Here is a 20390-nt window from a genome sequence, read left to right as displayed (position 1 = left end):
GAAGGTGAGACCATAGAGGGGAACGCATAGTGCAAATTATGATACTGACGGTAGAGACGAGGGAATATATGGTGATGTTCCAGAAACGTTGGTGATCCAAAAGGCTCTTCTCTCACCAAAGTTGCCTAAGGAAGATGATTGGTTATGGACTAATATCTTGTGCACGAGCTGCACAGTAAATGATAGTTTGTGGGGTGATCATCGATGGTGGCAGCCGTGAAAATATCATCTCTGAGGAGGTAACAGAAAAGCTCTAGTTGAGGATCGAGAGGCATCCAATTCTATATAAACTTGCTTGGTTTAGGCACAGTAGTGAGGTAAAGGTTTCTTGTCATTGGTTTGTTTCTTTCACCATTGGTGAAACCTATCATGACAATGTGAGGTATGACGTAGTCCAAAGGATGGATGTATGCCCTATATTATTGGGTCGACCATGGCATTACGATCGGCGGACCATTCACGATGGTTAGAAAATGCATATACCTTCATTAAAGATAATTAGAAAATAGTATTGAAACCCATGAGAGAGGGACCAGGCAAAACCTTTAACCACAACCTTCTATGCTCTACAAGGTTTGTGGTAGATAGAAGACCTCAAAAGGTGATTTCGAATAGGGAGATCTAGTGTGGGTCCACATGCGGAAAGAAAGGTTTGTGACGGGCACTTACAATAAGTAGAAGTAGAAAAAATTGGCTTGTGCAAGGTCTTGAAGTGGATTAATGACAACCCCTATCGCATTGAGCTACCACCCAGAGTGAACACTTCTAATTTGTTCAATGTTGTTGATCTTACACCATATAAGACAATGGATAATGGATCAGACTCTAGGTCAAGTCCTTTCTAACCCAGAGAGGATGATGAGGACATGGATGACCTAATATTGTTGGATCGGGTTGATTTACTTGCTGATGAGTTTTGGTATGAATTAAGGCATGGAAAGGGGCCCAAATACCTTCCATAATGGACCAAACCCGTAGACCCATCAATGGACCACACATTATAGCACTCGTGGTACACTTTTTTGGTAGAATGAATGCCCCTTTTGGCGTGTGAATTCTTTTGACGAGGCGGCCTGATTCGTTCAATAGATCCAGTCGAGGTGGTTTTCGTTTATCAGCGAGTAGGTGGTCTAAGTTCCTATGACTGCCTCTTATGGTTCTTCCATGGAAAGATCTCCTGAGTGGATCGCCCAATTGGACCTACCGGTAGTGCCTTCGGGTCATGGGCGACGCCACCCGGCCATAGTAAGGGGTGTGAGCAATCTTAGCGAGGTTATTACGAAAGCGTTTCTTATGTCCTAAACTCGTTAGACACCTACAAATCCGAGTTGGGCAAGGAAGGCGGGGAAAGGAAAAGAGGTAAGGGATCTTTACTGCTTGCTCCTTTTCCGCAACTCAGGCTTTTGCTTCCTAAAAGGAAAGAAAGAAATCCAGCAAAGAAACTACTCGCTTTAACTTAACTAACTTATTGTTATGCTCAGCCTTCTTCAAAGGAAGCCCTTTGCTCCACTCACCTTAAAAGACCGTAGGAGTCATAAGCTCGTTTATTAGTCAGGGGTTTATGGATGACTGATGTTGCACACCATATTCACCAGTCGCCTAAGCAGAGACTTGACTCTGTTGGGATGATTATTGGACCTACGTGCTTATCAACCAACCATCCATGGACATCTCTATGTTAATATGGACCGTTATATGGTTGCTGCAACCAATGATGCGTCCCAACAAGGATCATTACTGCGTACATCCATGAACCCTATGTTGATCATTAATAGAGGTCTCTCTCTTGTCGGATTCATTCCTTTCCATATGTAAGTCAATTAGAGGACGGAGTCAATCCGCCAGGTCATTACCTTCATAGAAGATATAGTCGGCCCACTTCTAGCCATTCAAGCAATTATGCTTGTTCTAGACCTGCGATCCACCCCTGTGAATGTTTCATTGAGGATTGGAAGAAGTGTTATATGAGGACTTCGAGGTCAAATATAGAATGCTTCTTTCCATTCCCCTTGAGCTACTTATTTCTTCGAAAGAAGAGATCAAAGCAATGTTTGAGTTTGCTAAAATCTTTTGGAGCAACGAAGTGAAAGGGGCCCTTTTCTCTCCTGTGTCTACTATGATGCTCTGGCCTTTGGTTGACTCTGTTGCAACCATGATTTTCTGAAAGATTACGTCTCCTATCTCCATCTCTCGAGCGACTTCCAACACTTTCGCCTCTTGGGCGATTTGCTATCGGTGTCACAGCTCTACTTCTCTTCCACTGGGGATGGCGACGCTTCCTCATTCCTCCAGCCATCCCTTCTGTTAGTGGTATCCGTCCTTAAGAGAGATATTCCTACCCTTTCATCCCCTCGGCTTGCATTCCCCACTAGTAAGCTTCTAATTCCCTAAACTGATTGGCTCGGTGCTTTTCCTCCTATACGGATCCGCTTTCAATCTCTCTTTTTAGGGGGAAGGAAGCGATAGCGGGGGTTTGGTATCTATCTTTCTATGTTAGGTTTTCTTTCTCTTCTCTCGCCGCAAGTATCTTCGCACCTAAATCAAGTAACTATTCCCAAACAACTCGAAGCTGGACATTCTTTTCGCACTATTCTGGATACTAAAAACATTGGAAAAAACAAGTTTAGATCTTCGAGTCTCTATATTGTTGTTGATTATTTTCTGCCCGATTGAAAGACTCTTCATGTTAACGTGTAAGAGGTGAATCGCCTTCTTCGCACGAATCACAGAGCCGACTAACAACTTCTAGAGAAAAATCGCCCGGCAAAAAAAACTTTCAACACCTGACTCTATTCAAGGATAGTCGAGTAACTTATGCGCATCATGGATTTAACAACAAGGCGTATGCCCTTGCAAGAGTAGGCAAAGCCGTAGCTTGCAACTGAAGGAAGATAGGATAGATTTCGCACATAGGAGATCGAGACACAATCCCAAGGCTATGGGGAAAGATGTGGATCGATAGCCCTATACACAAAAGGTTTGGGATGACCAATTCACCATGGTCGTATGTAGTGTTCAATTTATCATTGATAATATCTCGATATTATCAATATCGCAACATGTGATATATTGAGACCACAATCTTCCGTGTCCTTTCCAATTGTTGATGATTTCTTCATGAAATATCACGTATTATTGATATTTTGCAATATCGATAGATGTTTGGATGGTTAAATAGGCTGGAGGGGATGGTTGGACTGATTTCTTACAACAACACATGCTTTTAAGGCCCCATTAAATGGAAACTTGTTATATATGCATTCTTTTTGCAATTTTTTATATTTCTAAATATGCAAGTATGTACATTTTAACATCTCCTGGAGTTTTCGCTGAAAATTCCATCTTTTTTCCTATGTTTCCCCATATTTCCGGTTATCAGCGGTATTATTTGTGATATCGATATTGTTTCCGTATCCCTGGCCAACGAAACTTGTAGCAATACCAATACTTCGAACACTGAGTATATGTGATGATCATTTCATTAAACACTCACAAATACTTTGAAATTAGTCTCAATTAATAGCTGGATGAAGGGAAATTTCGGAAAAAAATATATTTTAATAATTGTTTTAATTAAAAAGTAATTTTTATTTTCAAAATTTTACAAGGACTTCACAAATATGTAAATCAGGCCTCATACATGCTTGATTTCATGTTTGGAGTGCAACATTGTAAGTGGCTTGGGAGAAATTGGGGAAATTTTGAATTTTTCCCAATTTCCCCCAAATTGGGTTACCTACATTCAAATATGGAAATTAGAGTGCATGTGATGATGAATTCGTGAAAGACTTCTAAGTAGTTTGAAATTGCACTCAATTGGTTGCTGGTTGATGGGAAATTTAAAAAAATAAATATTTTAATATTTTTTTTTAATTTTTAATTAAAAAATATTTTTTGAACGAAATTTGAAAAAAAGTTGACGAATCAATAAATCAGGCCTCATCCATGCTTCATTTCATGTTTAGAGTGCCACATCACAAGAAATTCGGGAGAAATTGGAGAAATTTCCAAAAATTTCCAAATTTCCCCAAATCGGGCCACCTACACTCAAGTGTTGAAATCGAAGGTTGAGATTATTGATTTTCATTGCAAAACATGAAGAATCAATGATTTCTTATGATTTCACACTCATTTTGTATGTTCTAAACAAAAAGAAATAGATGTAAATGCAAAATACCTCACCGATTGAGAAACAACCCTAAATTTAAGAAAATGATTATTCCAGTTTGAAATGTTAGTTTTTCTCCCAAATCCTTGCACAAGATGGACTGAAATCCAATGACAAGGTACTTAGAGGGAATAAATTTGAGGGGAAATGGGGAAACATGGGTATAGAGTTTTTTAAAGCAAAGAAGAGGTTTCCTGTGTGGTATCGTCTATATCTCTCGATATCGACTGATGTTGACGATACCCAGTAAAAAACTAAAGGAAAAAACGCGATGCATTGCAATATCAGAAAAATATTGCCGATACATTCCATTAACTTGCGATAATTGCGATATATCGATCGATACATATGAATATGTGTTTTCTAGTTACATTCCAAGGGGTTTTTGTATCGCTGGAGTGTGATATTGATATTATTAGTTGATATATTGGCCGATAGTATCGATACTGCAAATACTGGGTTGAGGTATTTTAGTCTTTTTCCTTAAAAATAAGATTGTAGGTTTGAGATTATAACACCCAACCCATAATTTATGCTTGATGTACAACCTATATTAGTTTTAGGGCTTTTCTTTTGTTCCATTTCTTATAAAAATCAATAATAAAAATTGTTTGGCAACTTTTGGGACATTTTCTTATCTTTTCTACAAGCCTTGGGCTAGAGTTTGTGCAATTGCATATTTGTACATGTGCGCATATGATCTAAGCCATCAAAACTGGTGAGAGCTTCGATTATTTGTTGGTTATTGCATTTTCCCCTTTCATTTCTTACAAAGAAAACTCTTTTATTGGATTGGGTGTGTTTGGGCATGATTTGGTCTTTGGGTTTGATACAATTGCATGTGGTTGGCGATTCTCATCCGTTAGCTGCTAGCCATTGCCGTAGGTAGACCCATAGTCATAGGAATAACTGTCATGCCCCAAACTCAGGGATGGGGCTCACCAAATTCCTGGCCGCCAAATCCGGTGGTGAAAGCCTCCGTAGTACCCCGATTTCAGTTCCTAGCTTCCATACGCCAAGTTCTAAAAGTGGGATCCCACAAGGAGGATTTTCTGGGTGGATTTTTTTTTTAAAATAAAATAAAATAAAGAAGCATAACCATGAGTGTACCAAAAATCAAAACATCATTACATGTCTAGTATAGAACTTTGAGTAGTGTTAGAAAGGGAAATACAAGATATAACAAAATTCTAAAAGAACTTAGGCACACGCTTCGAGCTCAACGCTGCTAGTACGCCCTAGTCTAACCTGCAGCATAAACAAATGCCCATAAGCCTCCTATGAAGCTTAGTAGAGTGCATGTGTGTGTGCGCAATGCATATGACAGCTTAGTAGAGTGCGTGTGTGCATGCGCAATGCAATGAAATGGAGGAAGAAAATAGTGTGCAAATTGTTACCAACCATGAAGCATCTTATAAAACAGCTAGAAAAATGTTGATAGAGAAATTGAGACATTTATTTGATCATTTGTCGCACACTATATCAACCTCATATTGGAAGATATTGGAAAGAAAAAAACTTGTTGAAAAAGCGAGACAAGTCATCTATAATCATAAATCTTGATGTAATCCATTTGTTCAATATGTGAGCATGGATGTCTCCTAGGAGACTATCTAGAAATGCCAAAGCCATTTCCTAAACATGCAACTTGGACATTGCTCCAGGACCAACTGGGCTGTGTTAGTGGTTAAAAATGATAAGTTGTTTTATTGAATGCTTGAATTTCTTCCATATATCAACAATCCATTGATTGCGTAAGTAGAACTTTCTCAATTTATCTGCTCGAGGCTCAAATTTTGCTGGGTTATTCCCACTTGGCTGATCATATATTTGGGAATATGGTATATTTAATTTCTTTATTTGTCACCAGTCATGGGCCAATTCCTTTAGGTTGCTTTTGGCTTGAGCTGCAGGGAAAAGTAATATGTGACTTTTGTGATTTCTATTGTACTAGAAATTTCGGAAATGTGAATTGGTACTATATGGATACCAAATAGCTCTTCTTCCCGATACAACACAACAGTCCAATTTCACAAAATATTCTTCCAAGAGTAAAATTTTAAAGTCAGAAATAGTTTTTCTCCGCTCCTGAAAGACCTAAGCCAAATGCTGCCTGCCTTAGCTTTATCAAAATGGATGTTGGTTTTGTTTAACTTTATTCTCTTAAGAATGCTTATGCTTTCACCTAAGGAGAAGTAAACCATCTTTATAAAAAATAACTTGTTCAGATTTAGAGATATGCTGCTATTTGTTTACCATTCTTCCATGATGGATCATGCATGTTTATAGATTTGGTTCTTTGCATTCTGTTCTGTGCAGTATTCAACCACATGAACATAGGTTTTATTGTATGCAGCCTAATGAGTACAAACTGAATCAACTCTGGCAAATATATGACTTAATGTTGTACCAGTTTCCTATATTCAGCTAGTAAGTGCAGAGTGAAACTTATGCTATTAGCTATTCCTGATGCAGGTCCATAGCACATTTTGTGATCTTGAAGAATCAAATACTCTTCATCCATACATGCGTGATTCCATAAAGGAAATATCCAAAGCATGCCAGGCCATGGAAGGGAAAGAGTCTGCTCCTCCGAGTTCTGGTAGGTAATTCCTTTTTTGAGCACAGTTTTCTCTTCTGAAGTCACTCTATTCTTATGGCATTTTCCTGACTGCCAGTCAAAGCCTTGCGTGGGCTTCATTCGGAAGTCACAAAGATCTATATATTGAGGCTTTGCTCATGGATGCGGGCAACAACTGGGGAGATAGCTAAGGATGAAAGTTGGTTTCCAGTACCGACTCTTGAAAGAAATAAATCTCTTTACACAATATCATTCTTGCCTCTAGTGTTTCATGCAATGATAGTCTCAGCAATGGACCAGATCAATGTGTAAGCATTTAATGCTGACTGCCATATAAAATTAATCATCATGATTCCTGCAGCTTCTGTATCATTTTAGTTTTGATTGTGCACTACTTTGTGTAGTTCAATGCTGTTCCAAATGCTTAAGTTCGGCTTCCACCCGAATTGGATTCAATTAGCTAAACAATGCTGGGAAGGAAGCTGGTTCTCCATCATCATCAATGGGGAAGCATTTGGCTTCTTCCAATCTTCAAGGGGCCTCCGCTAGGGAGATCCCCTATCCCCAGCCATCTTCATCATTGTTGCCGAGGTCTTAAGTCGAGGCCTCAAAGAACTCTCTCACTCGGAGTTGCCTTCCTTATAACCTCCCTAGAAACTGCCCCATCATATCTCACCTCTTATTTGCAGATGACACTATCATTTTCTTGAATGGCAGGGGCACCTCTATCCGATCTTTATTATCTTTCATCCACTCCTACGAGAAGGCGTCAGGGCAAAGAATGAACCCCTCCAAGAGCTACTTCATTCTCCCCCAGAAGGCTCCTTCAGCCAAAGCAAATCATATCTCTCATATTTCTGGTTTTCAGCGAGCCACTCTCCCTATCACGTACCTTGGTGTCCCTCTTCTCAAAGGTTGGACCCGGTATCATCATCTGCTCCCCCTTCTCAACAAGATTGACCGAAGGGCCGCCGGTTGGACGGCAAAACTGTTGATCCAAGCTGCAAAAATTGTCCTCATCAAACATTTGCTCTCCAGCATTCCTATGCACATCCTCTCAGCTATCAACATCCCCAAGAAAGCCTCAAAACACATTGAGAAGACTTTCGCATCCTTCTTTTGGGGATCTACGGAGGGAATTCACAAGCACCATTGGGTCAGCTGGTCCGAGATTTGCTATCCGACAGTTGAAGGAGGGTTAGGGATCCAAAGACTCAATGACACTATGAAGGCCTTCCGCTGCAAAATGGCATGGCGATTGCTCGAAGGAAAATCTCTATGGGCCTCTCTTTTCTCTGCTAAATACCTCCAAAAATTCCTTCTTTCCCCCAGCCCTGCTAGAGCCTATGGATCTAGCATATGGAAAGATATCAGATGCATTCTTCCATTCACTATTCTCAACACCAGATGGCTGGTTGGTGCAGGAAATATCCATTTCTGGCTTCAAAACTGGACAGGACAGGGCCTCCTCATCCACAAAGCTACTTCCCCACCTCAGGCCCAAGCAAGACATGCTCCCCTCTCAGATTTCTTGGACTCATCAGGCACTTGGAACCTAGCACAAGCAGAAAATCTTCTTCCTCAGCAAACCATCAGCAACATCCCTCACAGCGGCATCTTTTTATCTAACAGAAGGGACAAGCTCACCTGGAATCTCACCTCCTCTGGCAATTTCTCCACGAAGTCCACCTGGAATTCTCTGTGCTCTGCCAGGCCCAATCAGAGCTGGTCCACCTGGGCCTGGAACAACCTCATTCCCCCCAAGATTGCTGTTTTTTTTCTGGAAAATTATGCTCAAAGCTGTCCCTGTAGATCTAGCCATCCAGCAGTTAGGAATCAGCCTGGCGTCTTGCTGTGTCTGCTGTTCTAGCTCCACCGACCAACTCTCCATCTCGTCCTTTGTTTCTACCCATCCCCATTCTCTCCCTTTCCCTCAAGCATTGACGGTCCCCACACCCCAGCCAACCCATGCTGCATATCAGCCCCCAAGCCATTCTCCTTGCCATCAGCCATCCCCAACCCATTCCCAGGCCCTCCCTCGCTCGGCCAACAATAACACCCCCAAACCCCAAAATGAAGACCTCAACCACCTATTCTGCCACAGCAAGATAGCTTCCCTTGTCTGGTACCACTTTTCCATCTTATTCCAAATCCCATTCATCCCAAACCAATCCATCCAGGAACGAATTCTCCAATGGTTTTCAGCAGCGTCCATCACCTCCCTTCGGCGCATCACTCGTGGCCTCACCCCGCCCATCATCGTCTGGGAAATCTGGCTCGGTAGGAATGGTGCCAAATTCGAAAACCGGCCTTTCGAAGCAACCAATATTATAAAAAGAGTTTCCAATTGGCTCCTTGAGATTGGTTCTCATCTTCCAGGCGTTGATCAATCATTCTGGTCAAAAATTATTCTGCAAGGTCTCCCTTCGATAGCGTCGGCCTCCCTAACGCTAGCTACGAATATTTCCATCATTCGTTGGTTGAAACCACCTGAGAGCTGGAAGAAATTGAATGTGGACGGCTCTGCTCGGGGAAACCCAGGGGCCGGTGGTGGAGGTGGTGTATGCCGAGACCACTCCGGTGATCTAATTTTTGCTTATCACCACTCCTATGGTCAGATCTCGAATATACTTGCTGAAGCCCATGCGATGATCGATGGCCTCTTTTTATGCAGGAACTTGGGTCTCTCTTCGATCATTGCGGGAACAGACTCCCGAGTTCTTTTTGAAGCAGTTTCAAACCAATCTACTTCTTGTGGATGGAAACTTTGGTATATCCTTGAAGCCATCCATCAACTCAAGCCTCTTCTCAACCTCAAATTTAGCCACACCTTTCGGGAAGGCAATTCAGTAGCGGATGGTCTCGCCAACATTGCTAGCGGTGGCGCCCCGAATAGAGTCTTCCTCAATCGTCCCGATCTCCCCAGGCCCATCAAAGTTTTTTTAGTTTTAGATAGAGCAGGAGTAGGGCAGATCCGCCTCTGCAAAATCAAGAAAGGCGTGGGCTAATCCCCTATATCTTGGGCCTCTGTCCTGGCCATCCCTCTCGCTAGTGTCTTCCACTGGTCTCGGCTGCGGGATGCTCCTTTTGCGCCAGTGTTTTGCTCGTCTGCTACCCCTTTTATGTCATCTGCCCCCCAGCTCCCTCTCCTTGTAATTTTTCCAGCTTCCTCCTATATAGCTTTGGCTATGGTTTCCACATGATAGGCGTGCCCCGGATCTTTTTGTTGGGGCCCACCTGAAGGATTGTTCACCTTAGTTTCTCTTGAATAAAGCTTTTTATTAAAATAAAAATAAAAATAAAAATTCATGAGGTTGTCTTGTAGCCAACGCTGGCATGTGCACTTAGTATGTTGTGCTTACCACTAGCCACATGACACAATGCTAATGATGAGTAAGACTGAACGTATCAATGATGTAGATGATTAGGATATTGTTAGTCTTGATCATGAAAGCCCTTACTGGAAATGGTAAGTCATTGAAATTTATGACAACATGGCCATATATTGATATGTTATATGTCATTGGTCATATTTTATTTTTCATCATGTAACATTTCTTGTAGGTTGTATTTTTCATTAACATGCATAACTGAAGCATTCGTAGAATGGTCTCACGTGATGTACCTTTAATACAATGGACAAGTTTTTCACTTTCATAATGTCTATATGTTGGTGGTAGGACATGCACCATTCAAGATACCAAGATTACACATAAGCATGTAATCTATGTTAACTCAACTTTTGTACTGGATTTTACATGATATCCAGCTTTTGAGCTTGAGCGAGCAACACTGCATTTCTTTTTCCTACCCCAAGAAATAACATTAGGACTAAGAAACACATGGTACTCCACATGACTACAATACCAAATGCTGCTTAACATGTTTATGAGTGGCATTTGGAAGAAGTGTTGAAGTATCAACACCCAAGCATGTTACTAAAAGGAGTAGAACTTGTGACATCAAGCATTGATGAACGACACCAAAGGTCAGTGGCATATTTCCATTGAATGAGTAGCAAAGAGTGTGACCCTTGGGAGACCTTTATTCCAAGAAAGTAGTTATCCTATTTCCTTCACAAAAGGTTAGTGGCATATTTCCATGGAATGAGTAGCAAAGAGTGTCACCCTTGCGAGACCTCTATTCTGAGAAAGTCGTTAAGTTGTCCTATTTCCTTCATTTTAAAGATGTGCTGGAGAACTTCATGAAATGTTCAATTTAAGTATCACTTCCCATAAACCATGTCATTCTCATGAAGAAGATGGAGAAAGTTGAACATCAATGGAATAATTAATAGTGCTTTGAACAATATGCTTCTCCAGTGAGAAGCATATTAAAACATGAACACAGAGCTTGAGCTGCCAATTTAGGATCTTGATGCTCTTTAGGGGCCTGTGACAAGACAACAATACCAAGATAAGTGTATTGTCAAATCTTTCACCATTTTGCTGAAGATTTCCACATAATACACCACACTCTTTACCAATCCACATGCAATGAATCCCCATATCTGGAGCATATTTGATGGTGTAATTCTACTTAGCCACAAATCAATAGGATCTGAAGTGTGATTCCCTGTAAGGTACAAACACATTCATAGCATATCAAACTCCATTTCCTCTCTTATCATTGACAACTTTTTTGTCCTTGCTGCCTTTTTTACTCATGATGGATTTGACTATTTTCAGCCCAATGACATTCTCACATAATAACCTCTAGACTCAATCTTTAAGAACTACCCCCTCTAAGGAATCTAAGCTACAGTAGACTGAGCTGATAGCTGCAAATTTAGGACTTTATAAGTAATTTGTCTGAGGATAAAAGAGGAATGTTAGGAGATGTTGGTGAAAGAAAGAGTATGTGAAGTCCCATCCTTCTATGGTCATAGGAACTAGATCAATGTGGCGATGTGGGCCCCTTCCGAAGTCATTAAAGTGAGTAGATGATCTGTTCCCTCTGCGGTTGTATGGAAGATGAACTTTGATGGTGCTTCTTTCGTTAAATCCTGATCCATTAGGCTTGGTGGGAATTTAAGGGAGAAAAATGGCCTAAGCATTTTGGCCTATTCTGGCCCCATCTTCCCAAGTGATGCCTACATTGCAGAAGCATTTTCTCTTAGGGAAGCTCTTTGGTGGGCAAACTCCTCCAACATCATTAAGTGGGCAATGTTTGTGGGATTAGAACCATGGGATTTTTGTTACATTTTCAATGAAATTAGGTCTCTCGCCTGTATATTAAACATTTTCTTAAACAAGTGGATAGTGCGGCCAATGAAATTGTGGATGTGTTGGCAAAAGAAACTTGGGTCGTCTGCCTCTTTTTATTGGGAATTCCCTTTATTTAAATATATTTAGTCATTAACTGTTCCAAATCATGTTCGAGGAGAGATATGATATCATATTGTAATTCTCACCTTCTAATCAATAGGAGCAAAATAATCTGAGGCTGGCATAATAATTTTGCGTGCAATGACCTTAATAGATTGATGTCGTTTGTGAACATATGGAGTTTGAAAGAGATGATAGCTAGATTGAACTCTATCCTTGAATATGTAGTCATAACATGAGCTATTGATGAACAGTTGGAATTTGTGGAAATAGGTGTCATCTTCACACCGATCCATGAGAAAACCATAGGTGCATGAGACAACTATGCCATATAGTAGTTGTATAATGTATGTTCACCTACTGTCACATGGTGAGAAAGAAGCGCATGTCCTCAGCCCCCATCAATTGGTTGATAGTATCAAAAGCCTTTAAGAAAGTTACTTTACCCAAGAATCACACATGGACCATCCTCTGTTTTTGGGTTGTTGCTGTTAGATGCTGAAGGAACATGTGAAAAGCTTTCACATCAAAAGAGGTCTCAAAAATACATGAGGGCCTGCTTTGCATGAGGGGTAAATCTTGAAACTTTTCAAAATCTTTATACATAGGATTTGAATAAGGGAGAATTTGGTATGTAGAAAATCTCTCTAGGAACAGAAACAATGTGAAAGAACCCCCTTTACAAATCCCTTTTGTTTGCTTCTGCTCAAAATGAAAATGACAATGGCTATCCTATCTGATTTGATCTGTTGCTACCTCATATTTAAACAAGCCCTAGTAGTTATAGAGACATTGCTTGAAGAATTGAGAAGATAAAAGACCATTGCTCTCTTGGCTGCCTCCAATCATGTCCCATCACTAGGTCCTAAATTACACACTGCGAAGGGAAGAATGTTAGGACAATTAAGTGATTTGGTATGACTAATCATGGACAAGAGATTAGTTGACAACTGAGGAACATGCAAAACAGAGAACATTGACATTGAGGGAGTGAATTTATTGTCCCAGTTCCCTCAACTTGAGTACAAGACCCATTAACATTTTTAACACGATTATAAGGCTTAGATAATGAAGATTAAGAGATGAATTGAGAGGTCATACTAGCCATGTTTTTCATGCCCCAAACTTGGTGAATGGGCTCATAGAATTTCCGAGCTCCGAATTCGGCAGTGAGAACCTCCGTAGTACCCCATTCTTGACTCCTAGCTCCCATACGCCAAGTTCCGATCTTGTGATCCCACAAGGAGGATTTTCAAGGAGTTTTTTTTTTTTTTTTTTTTTTTTTTTTTTTTTTTTGTACATGAGCGTAACCACTAGTATACGAAAACAAAAAACATCATCACATTTCCATTAATATCTGTTCAAGGACAATACTAGAAGGGAAATACATGATATAACAAAAGTCCAAAAGATCAGGCACATGCTCTTGCCTCAATGCTGCTGCGGTTTAGCATAACTTGCACGTAAACAACGTGGGTAAGCTTACTATGAAGCTTAGAGAGTGCGTGTGTGTGTGTGCAATGCATGTGTGAAGCATACAAATATCATAGGAAGCGAAAATGGAGGGCTAAACTGGCAAGTCCATAAATGCTATTAGCCATACCTAGGCTATGCGATGCAAGGGCCTACATGGCCAAATGTCATATGCTAAAGATGCAATGCAACGTGTTAATCCTCTAGTCCACATCAAAATAGTTCACAATTGGATCATCACCGGGGTCTTAGTATACTTTCGACATTGGTTGCCGCCCATCACGCGCAAGACTAAGCGACTGCAAAAGACCTCACTATCCACCTCGTCAATGGTACACAAAAAACCACCCGGATTGTCGATAGCGAACCCATTTCACAAGTTGGTTAAACTCAACTTAGCATATAGCCCTCTGTACCCAGGCAGGTAAGGTTAAACCTCCTTTCTAACTGACCCCAAGACAGTGAGAGACACGGCCTACTGGTATCCAACCATTGTGTGCTCATGAATCCACTCAGACTAGATGTTGGAGCATCCTATTGGTATCACAGGGTTTAGGGACTTTCACCCAGGGACGCATGTGACGCCTTTTAACCTCAATATTTTCCGATGTCCATAAAATCATCCGCCAGCCACAACAAGACCACGGGACTACCTCCCTGGTGTCACCAGGGAGTAGATGCGACGTGTCACACATGATGCATCACCCCAGTGTAGGCTGACAGCTTGACCACGGTGTCCCATACCACCATGCCCGGCTCATGAGTCTTAGCGGATTGAGGTACCAAGGTTTAAAGGGGTTTTCATTGGTGAGTTTGGTACCCTATATTCAAGCAGTAGCGTCCATACATGGTGAACATACATCGGGTCAATCGGGTTACTTGACGAGCTCGACTAGTACGAGCGCACATCGAATTGATCGACATGAAGTGCACAAGTACTCCGTGTGGCTTAACCACTGTTGACAACTGAAGTACGACTCGGACTCATCGAACACGTCCTGTGGGCGAAAACAACCTCAGCCACCAAATCAGAACCTGTTACTGATTGCCTGGACTATTTCATAGTCCCAACCACACTCAGTACCAACAAGAGTTCATGTGAGATAATCAAGCAGTAAGTAATTCAAATCCTACAACCATTTAAGCATTTTATGAAATAAAATATAAACATGAATTCACACATGTATTTCATAAGTAATCAGACAATATAATATGTGGTACATAGAGGGATTTATACACATAGTTAAGGTAGTTGAGAACCTTATCTCAACGCCCAATGCAATTCACCAATTACTTGCTCATACAGACAATTTATCAAACACTTATGCTACACCTATCGACATACATGACATATGTTGATTTTTAACATATACTTGGACAAATCCTTCCGACAAGGACTTATCACATATGCCATCATCATGCACTTACATCCCATAGCCACGGTAGGCACAAATCATGATTTCATATTCATTCGGTCATTTCAACAAACACTTAAACTACACCCTTCAACATATATGACGTACATTGGTCATAGCATGTATTTTGGCGGATCCTTTCGCCAAGGAGTTGTTACAAATGCAACTATCCCCTATCCATGACAGATAATCATGGCAAACACGAGTCCCAATTCTACACGCATTCAATCATTGCAACAAATACCTAGAATACATTATAGTCAATATAGTTCATATATATTTGAAACGTGAAACAAACGACGCATTTAGCATGTGAAATAACACCCACGTCAGTAATAAATCATTAACCGACATTGAAAGCCTTGAAAACCATAACCTATATGTTTATAGTCCGCACCTTTCGCCGGTAGACTCGTAACGAACTCAGTTTTAAAGCTAAGTCTTTGTCTACGGCAGATTGGCAACCTATAGTATAAATTAAGTTAGCTATTTCATAACTTACACTATCTGAAACCCTAAAACAGATTAGGGTTAGGTTTTCTTACCTAAGAACGGAATCGGAATCGCCTGTATAGCGATACAGGAGTGGTGGTTGAGTGCGTGGAATAGCGGGATCGAATCCCAGGAAGAATCTCCAACTCTCACTCTCACTTTCTCTCTTTTCCCTTCTCTTTTCTCTCCTCTCTCCCCTAGGGTTTCTCAAATTCGTATGGGGTGAGAGAGAGAGGGTTTTTGGTTCTTATATAGGCCCAGGTTTGATGGGAATGGCCCCAAGGCCAAGGTATACTTAGGTTATATCCAAATACGGACTGTTCCGGTCCAACGGAGCACTTCTAGTGGCCCCTTTTCCACGTGCGGTCGGACTTAAGCTCCCTGACCATGGATCTAGGTCAGGCTGAGTTTTCGTTCCGGTCGGATTTACAGATCAGCCGTGGCGGACCAGTTTCAGTTCAACGGCCACGGTCACTCGATCAAGGCCACAAGTACATCGACATGTGTGAGACATTTCTCCTGATCCGAGGGTGTATTTGGGTCAGATTCTGACGGTCTGAATCCTTATATTTGGCCCGCAAGCGACACGACTCAAATTACTTAAATTCGGATTTTTATTTCTAAATATTTTCACGTTTCTCACACACTTTGCTCCAGGCTCAAGTTGTGCATTTCTAGACACAATCAAGACTTGATTTTCGAGGGGGTTGTCAAGTCCAGTAATGCAGTCATATCCGTATAGTTTCGGGGTAATCAGACTTTCGACGTGTGGTCCAGGTCCGATACGGAGTTTCGGTGTGCTCCCGAGAGCAACCGGGTTTAAGGACGGATTCTAGATTTCAAGATAATGTAGCGTCAATGATTCTACACGTTTTGGATCTTGCAGATCATATTTAAAGTGATTAGTGCTAATTTCACAAGCACTCTAGTTTAGCACTTGGTAACATTAACCTAATTTCTAAAGGTTTTGGTCCTGGGTAATTTCTGCTTGAAGTGGTACTCGGGTCTTTGTACGGATTTTTCCGAGACCTTACAACACTAGTCGAGTCGAGTCGAGTTTGTGCCAAGCCCGACTCGACTCGGCCACTAGCTGACCCCAGCTCGAACTCGGCTCGGTCCTCGAGCCTGATTGGTTAGTTCGGCTCGGTTCGGTCAGCAGATCGGGCTAGTTCGAGCCAAGATTGAGTTGAGTTCGCCTGTGCAGCATTTTCACAAACACATGGACTGCACATTCAAATTCTCACTGTATGTAAAACACCACCAACAGTTTTACAAGTATTTCATCAAACACCTTATTAGCAATGTCAAAATCAAGAAAAAAGGGAATTTCTTTCATATACATATCTTCTTTGCACCAATCGACACTTCGTTGAGTCATTTCATCAAACACTTGGTGAGCAACATCAATATCAAAGTAATCAAGTCACCGAACTGGTTTCATCCGAGTTCGATTCGAGTTGGGTTTTGATCCGAGTCAAGTCGAGCTTGGCCAAGCTCAAACTCGGTTCGAAATTTTTTCAACCTCAAAAAATCATCTAGACTTGGCTCGAACTCAGTTTCGAACTGAGTCAAATCGAGCTTTTTCGAGTCAAGTCGAGCGAGCTAACCAAGATAACTTGGTTCGTGTACAACCCTACTTAAAATAAGCTGGAGAAACAGATGGGCAGTATGGATTTCAACATATACATCATGGTGGGTCCCATGAGTGGGCCCACCCTGCTGGGTTGTTTAAGTAACACCCCTAGGAGGGGCTTAGTGGGGGCCACCTACCTCCACTGTTCCCAGTGGTGTGGTCCATCTGAGATTTGGATCTCCCTCATTTTTGGGGCCATGCCCTAAAATGACCCTGCAAAGAGGATGGATGGTGCAGATTCAACAAATGCACCAAGGTGGGCCCCACGGGTTGGCCCACCTGTTGGCAGCAAAAAGGGGGCACGCCCCTGGCCCTGCTGTTTACTATGGTGCAGTCCACTCAAAATCTGGATCGGACTGATTTGGGGCCAATGCCTAAAATGATCTGGTGTAGCAGATGGACGGTGTGGATTAAACCCATACATCAAGGTGGGTCCCACAGTTCATGCCCCAAGGGGATTTTTCCCACTCACATCATTGGGCAGTCACACCCATGCATGTAATGTATTTTTTTTTCGTCTTCCTTTTTTTGTGTTTTTTGCTGAATGGGGCCCACACTGAGGTTATCTGCTCCATCCATCTTGTCGGCCAGCTCGCTGTGGACCCAAAGAGTCTAGCCTTGGATAAGTTACACTGCACACACACATCACAGTGGATGTCATAATCACCATTGTTTTCTATGGTGTGGCCCACCCGAAATTTGGATCTAGCTCATATTTGTGCCCCAGCCCTGAATTGATGTATCCTAACAAATGGACTATGTGGATTACACATGTACACCGTGGTGGGGCCCACAAGCGGGGCTCCTCTGTAATGCCCAAAAGGATTTCCCCCTTCTAACGCTGCACAACAACAGACGCTGCATGTCCTGCCGTCCAGCAGCTTCTCATTTTTTTAATATTCTCTTCTTTTTTATTCAAGTGGGGCCCACGTGTGGATAATCCACTCCATCCATTTGCTTGGCCATCTCGGGGTGGCCCAAGAAGCTTAGATCAATTTGATTTTTTGCATTTTTCCTTCTTTTAGATCTAAGTGTTCTAATCAACATGTTGAATGGCAAATAAATAACACAGTGGGCCACACAAGGTGGTCCAGGATATCACAGCGTGCAAGGCACGCTATCTCACAGCGTGGCCCACTTATGGGCCCCACAATGGTCCACAATCATAAAAGAAAGAAAGAGAATGGAAGAAGGGGATATCGAGCCATTGGATGGGCCCCCCGCCACTATGGGGTCCTCCCTACACAAAACTAGCAAATAAACGAGGTGGGTCCCACCCTTGTGGGCCCATGGCCTCTCTTGCACTCGCTATGATGTTGAACGGTCGGATAAGGCCGGATTGTCGATCGGATGGCTCGGATGGACCTAGCTCCTCCTAGATTCCCCTAACTCTCAAACTTACCCTCAAGCTCTCTCTCTCTCTAAACTATCTCTTAAACACTCTCTTAACACTCTTTTCTCTCTAATCTCTCAAATTTCTTATCTTTCCTCTCTAATCTCTCGCTAATTTTCTCTAATCTTTTCTCTCTCTCTAATCTCTTTTCTTTCTTTTTCTCTCTCTCACTTGCTAGGAAAATTGTGGAAATGAGAGGGATTTGGGGGGCTATGTGGAAAACTTTTTGGATAGAGAGGGAATTATGAAAAGAGGGAGGGGTATAATGGGAAGAGGGAAAGAGAGAGGGGAGTGGCTTAACATGGGCAAGGGCTTGGGTTTGTTTGACTAATGGGGAGAGAAGGATTTGATTGATGGGTTAATGGATTGATTGGACTACCTTGGGATTTGTGCAAGTGGGAGTCCACCTCGGATTGTACCAAAAACTACAACTTCTAATCTGGGTGTCACAATGGGACATGTTGCATGATGTTGGGATCGCATCGCCTGTGCGGTCTCCAAGGTATAAGTCTCGGGTCAGTGCAGTATTGAAATATGGTTATGATCGATGCTCACTGATCTGGTCTGCCGGGAACGTGTCGGCACTAGAAACGAAGCATACAGTCAATCTCACAGGGCTATGGGTCTTACAATGTGATTAGACACACTAGAATCAATGATCCAGGACAAACTAGTAGGAGAAGATGACACAAGATGAGTGAAAGCATACATAACTGACTGAGCAGAGGTAGTCTGATGTGATGAGAATACACGTTCAAGAGCAACTAGGCAACAACATTGATAAGCAATTTTATCAACTAGAGATTTGTTAACACCTCTCGAAGAGATGGAATCATGGAACTCACTATGAGCTTCACTAAAAACCTTACTAGTAATCGTATAACCCGTCTGTCATACTCCATGATTTGATCGGCCTTGAACACGTACCTTGAGCTCCACACCCTTTACTAGAACTTTTTTTTTTTCCGACTGTGCTCATGGATTCTATTGATGAAAGGAAGCATCACAAACATACACCTTGTTCCCTTCTCCATTGGATACAAAATTGAAAGAATCGTAGTCTTATCGCAGTTGGGCTACTACTACACTTGGTACACATTTACATTCAATAATGCCTCAAAATATGGACAGAACACAACCCACTACAATTATCATGATCGTCATCTAAGCTTTATTCCAATTAATTGGGGTCAGCTTTCAACCACTACGATACTTTAGCTGATAAGCATTTCTAGAAAAAAAAAAAAAATCCATAATAAATTCAACAAACTGCAAAATATGTTCTGTGTAGACAATGGTGGAAGAAGCTCATCTCAACCAGTGTTCTAGATATTGAAGATACTTTTTTATAATATCATTGATATTATAGGTATCACTAGGTCAACGATATCGAAACTGCTAGAAGTTAAGTATTTCCAAATATCGTTGATTATGATAAATTGCAAGGTCAATGATATCTACTCCCTTTGAAACCTTTTCCGCTCGGCTCTAACATTGCCTGCCTAGCTGCTTCTACCTCCATGCAAACAAAGGCAAAGCCTCTGATTTTTGTTGAGTCCTTGTAGTTAGGAATAATCACCTCCTTAACTTTCCTACCCTCCTAAATACCTTCTCGAAATCTTCCGTCGGCCAAGCTATCGGAAAAAACTCCACGTAGAATGTCGGAAACTCGTTTAGAGGTTCCACCGGTCTTATCCCTCTGGAGAACTGCCCCGCCTTACGTTTACACTCAACTCAAGTCCTGGCTCCCTCTCTTGTAGCAGCGTCGTCTCCCCTCTCATCAACTTTCTCCTTCCCGCTTGCCTTAGAGAATTTCTTCTCTTATTCTCTTCCTGTCAACCCCTACTACGTTCCCCTCTCTGACTTCGCTCCTCACTTATTGCCGGTTTGTTCCTGGTTCCCACACGG

General features: G+C 41.8%; 1 protein-coding gene across 1 annotated transcript in view; it reads left to right on the top strand.

Annotated features, from left to right (window-relative positions):
• The window catches only part of LOC131237396 (exocyst complex component SEC5A-like), a 140597-nt gene that overhangs the window by 64174 nt on the left and 56033 nt on the right, over positions 1-20390 (top strand). The window contains exons 12-13 of the mRNA XM_058235131.1: positions 6644-6770; positions 6847-7057. Coding sequence (XP_058091114.1) covers positions 6644-6770; positions 6847-7057 — 338 coding nt within the window. The remainder of the gene's footprint in view (positions 1-6643; positions 6771-6846; positions 7058-20390) is intronic.

This window comes from Magnolia sinica, chromosome 2 (genome assembly GCF_029962835.1).
Source record: "Magnolia sinica isolate HGM2019 chromosome 2, MsV1, whole genome shotgun sequence".
NCBI classification, from domain to species: Eukaryota; Viridiplantae; Streptophyta; class Magnoliopsida; order Magnoliales; family Magnoliaceae; genus Magnolia; species Magnolia sinica.
Note: the sequence above shows the minus strand (reverse complement) of the source record. Positions and strands in the feature narration are given on the sequence as shown.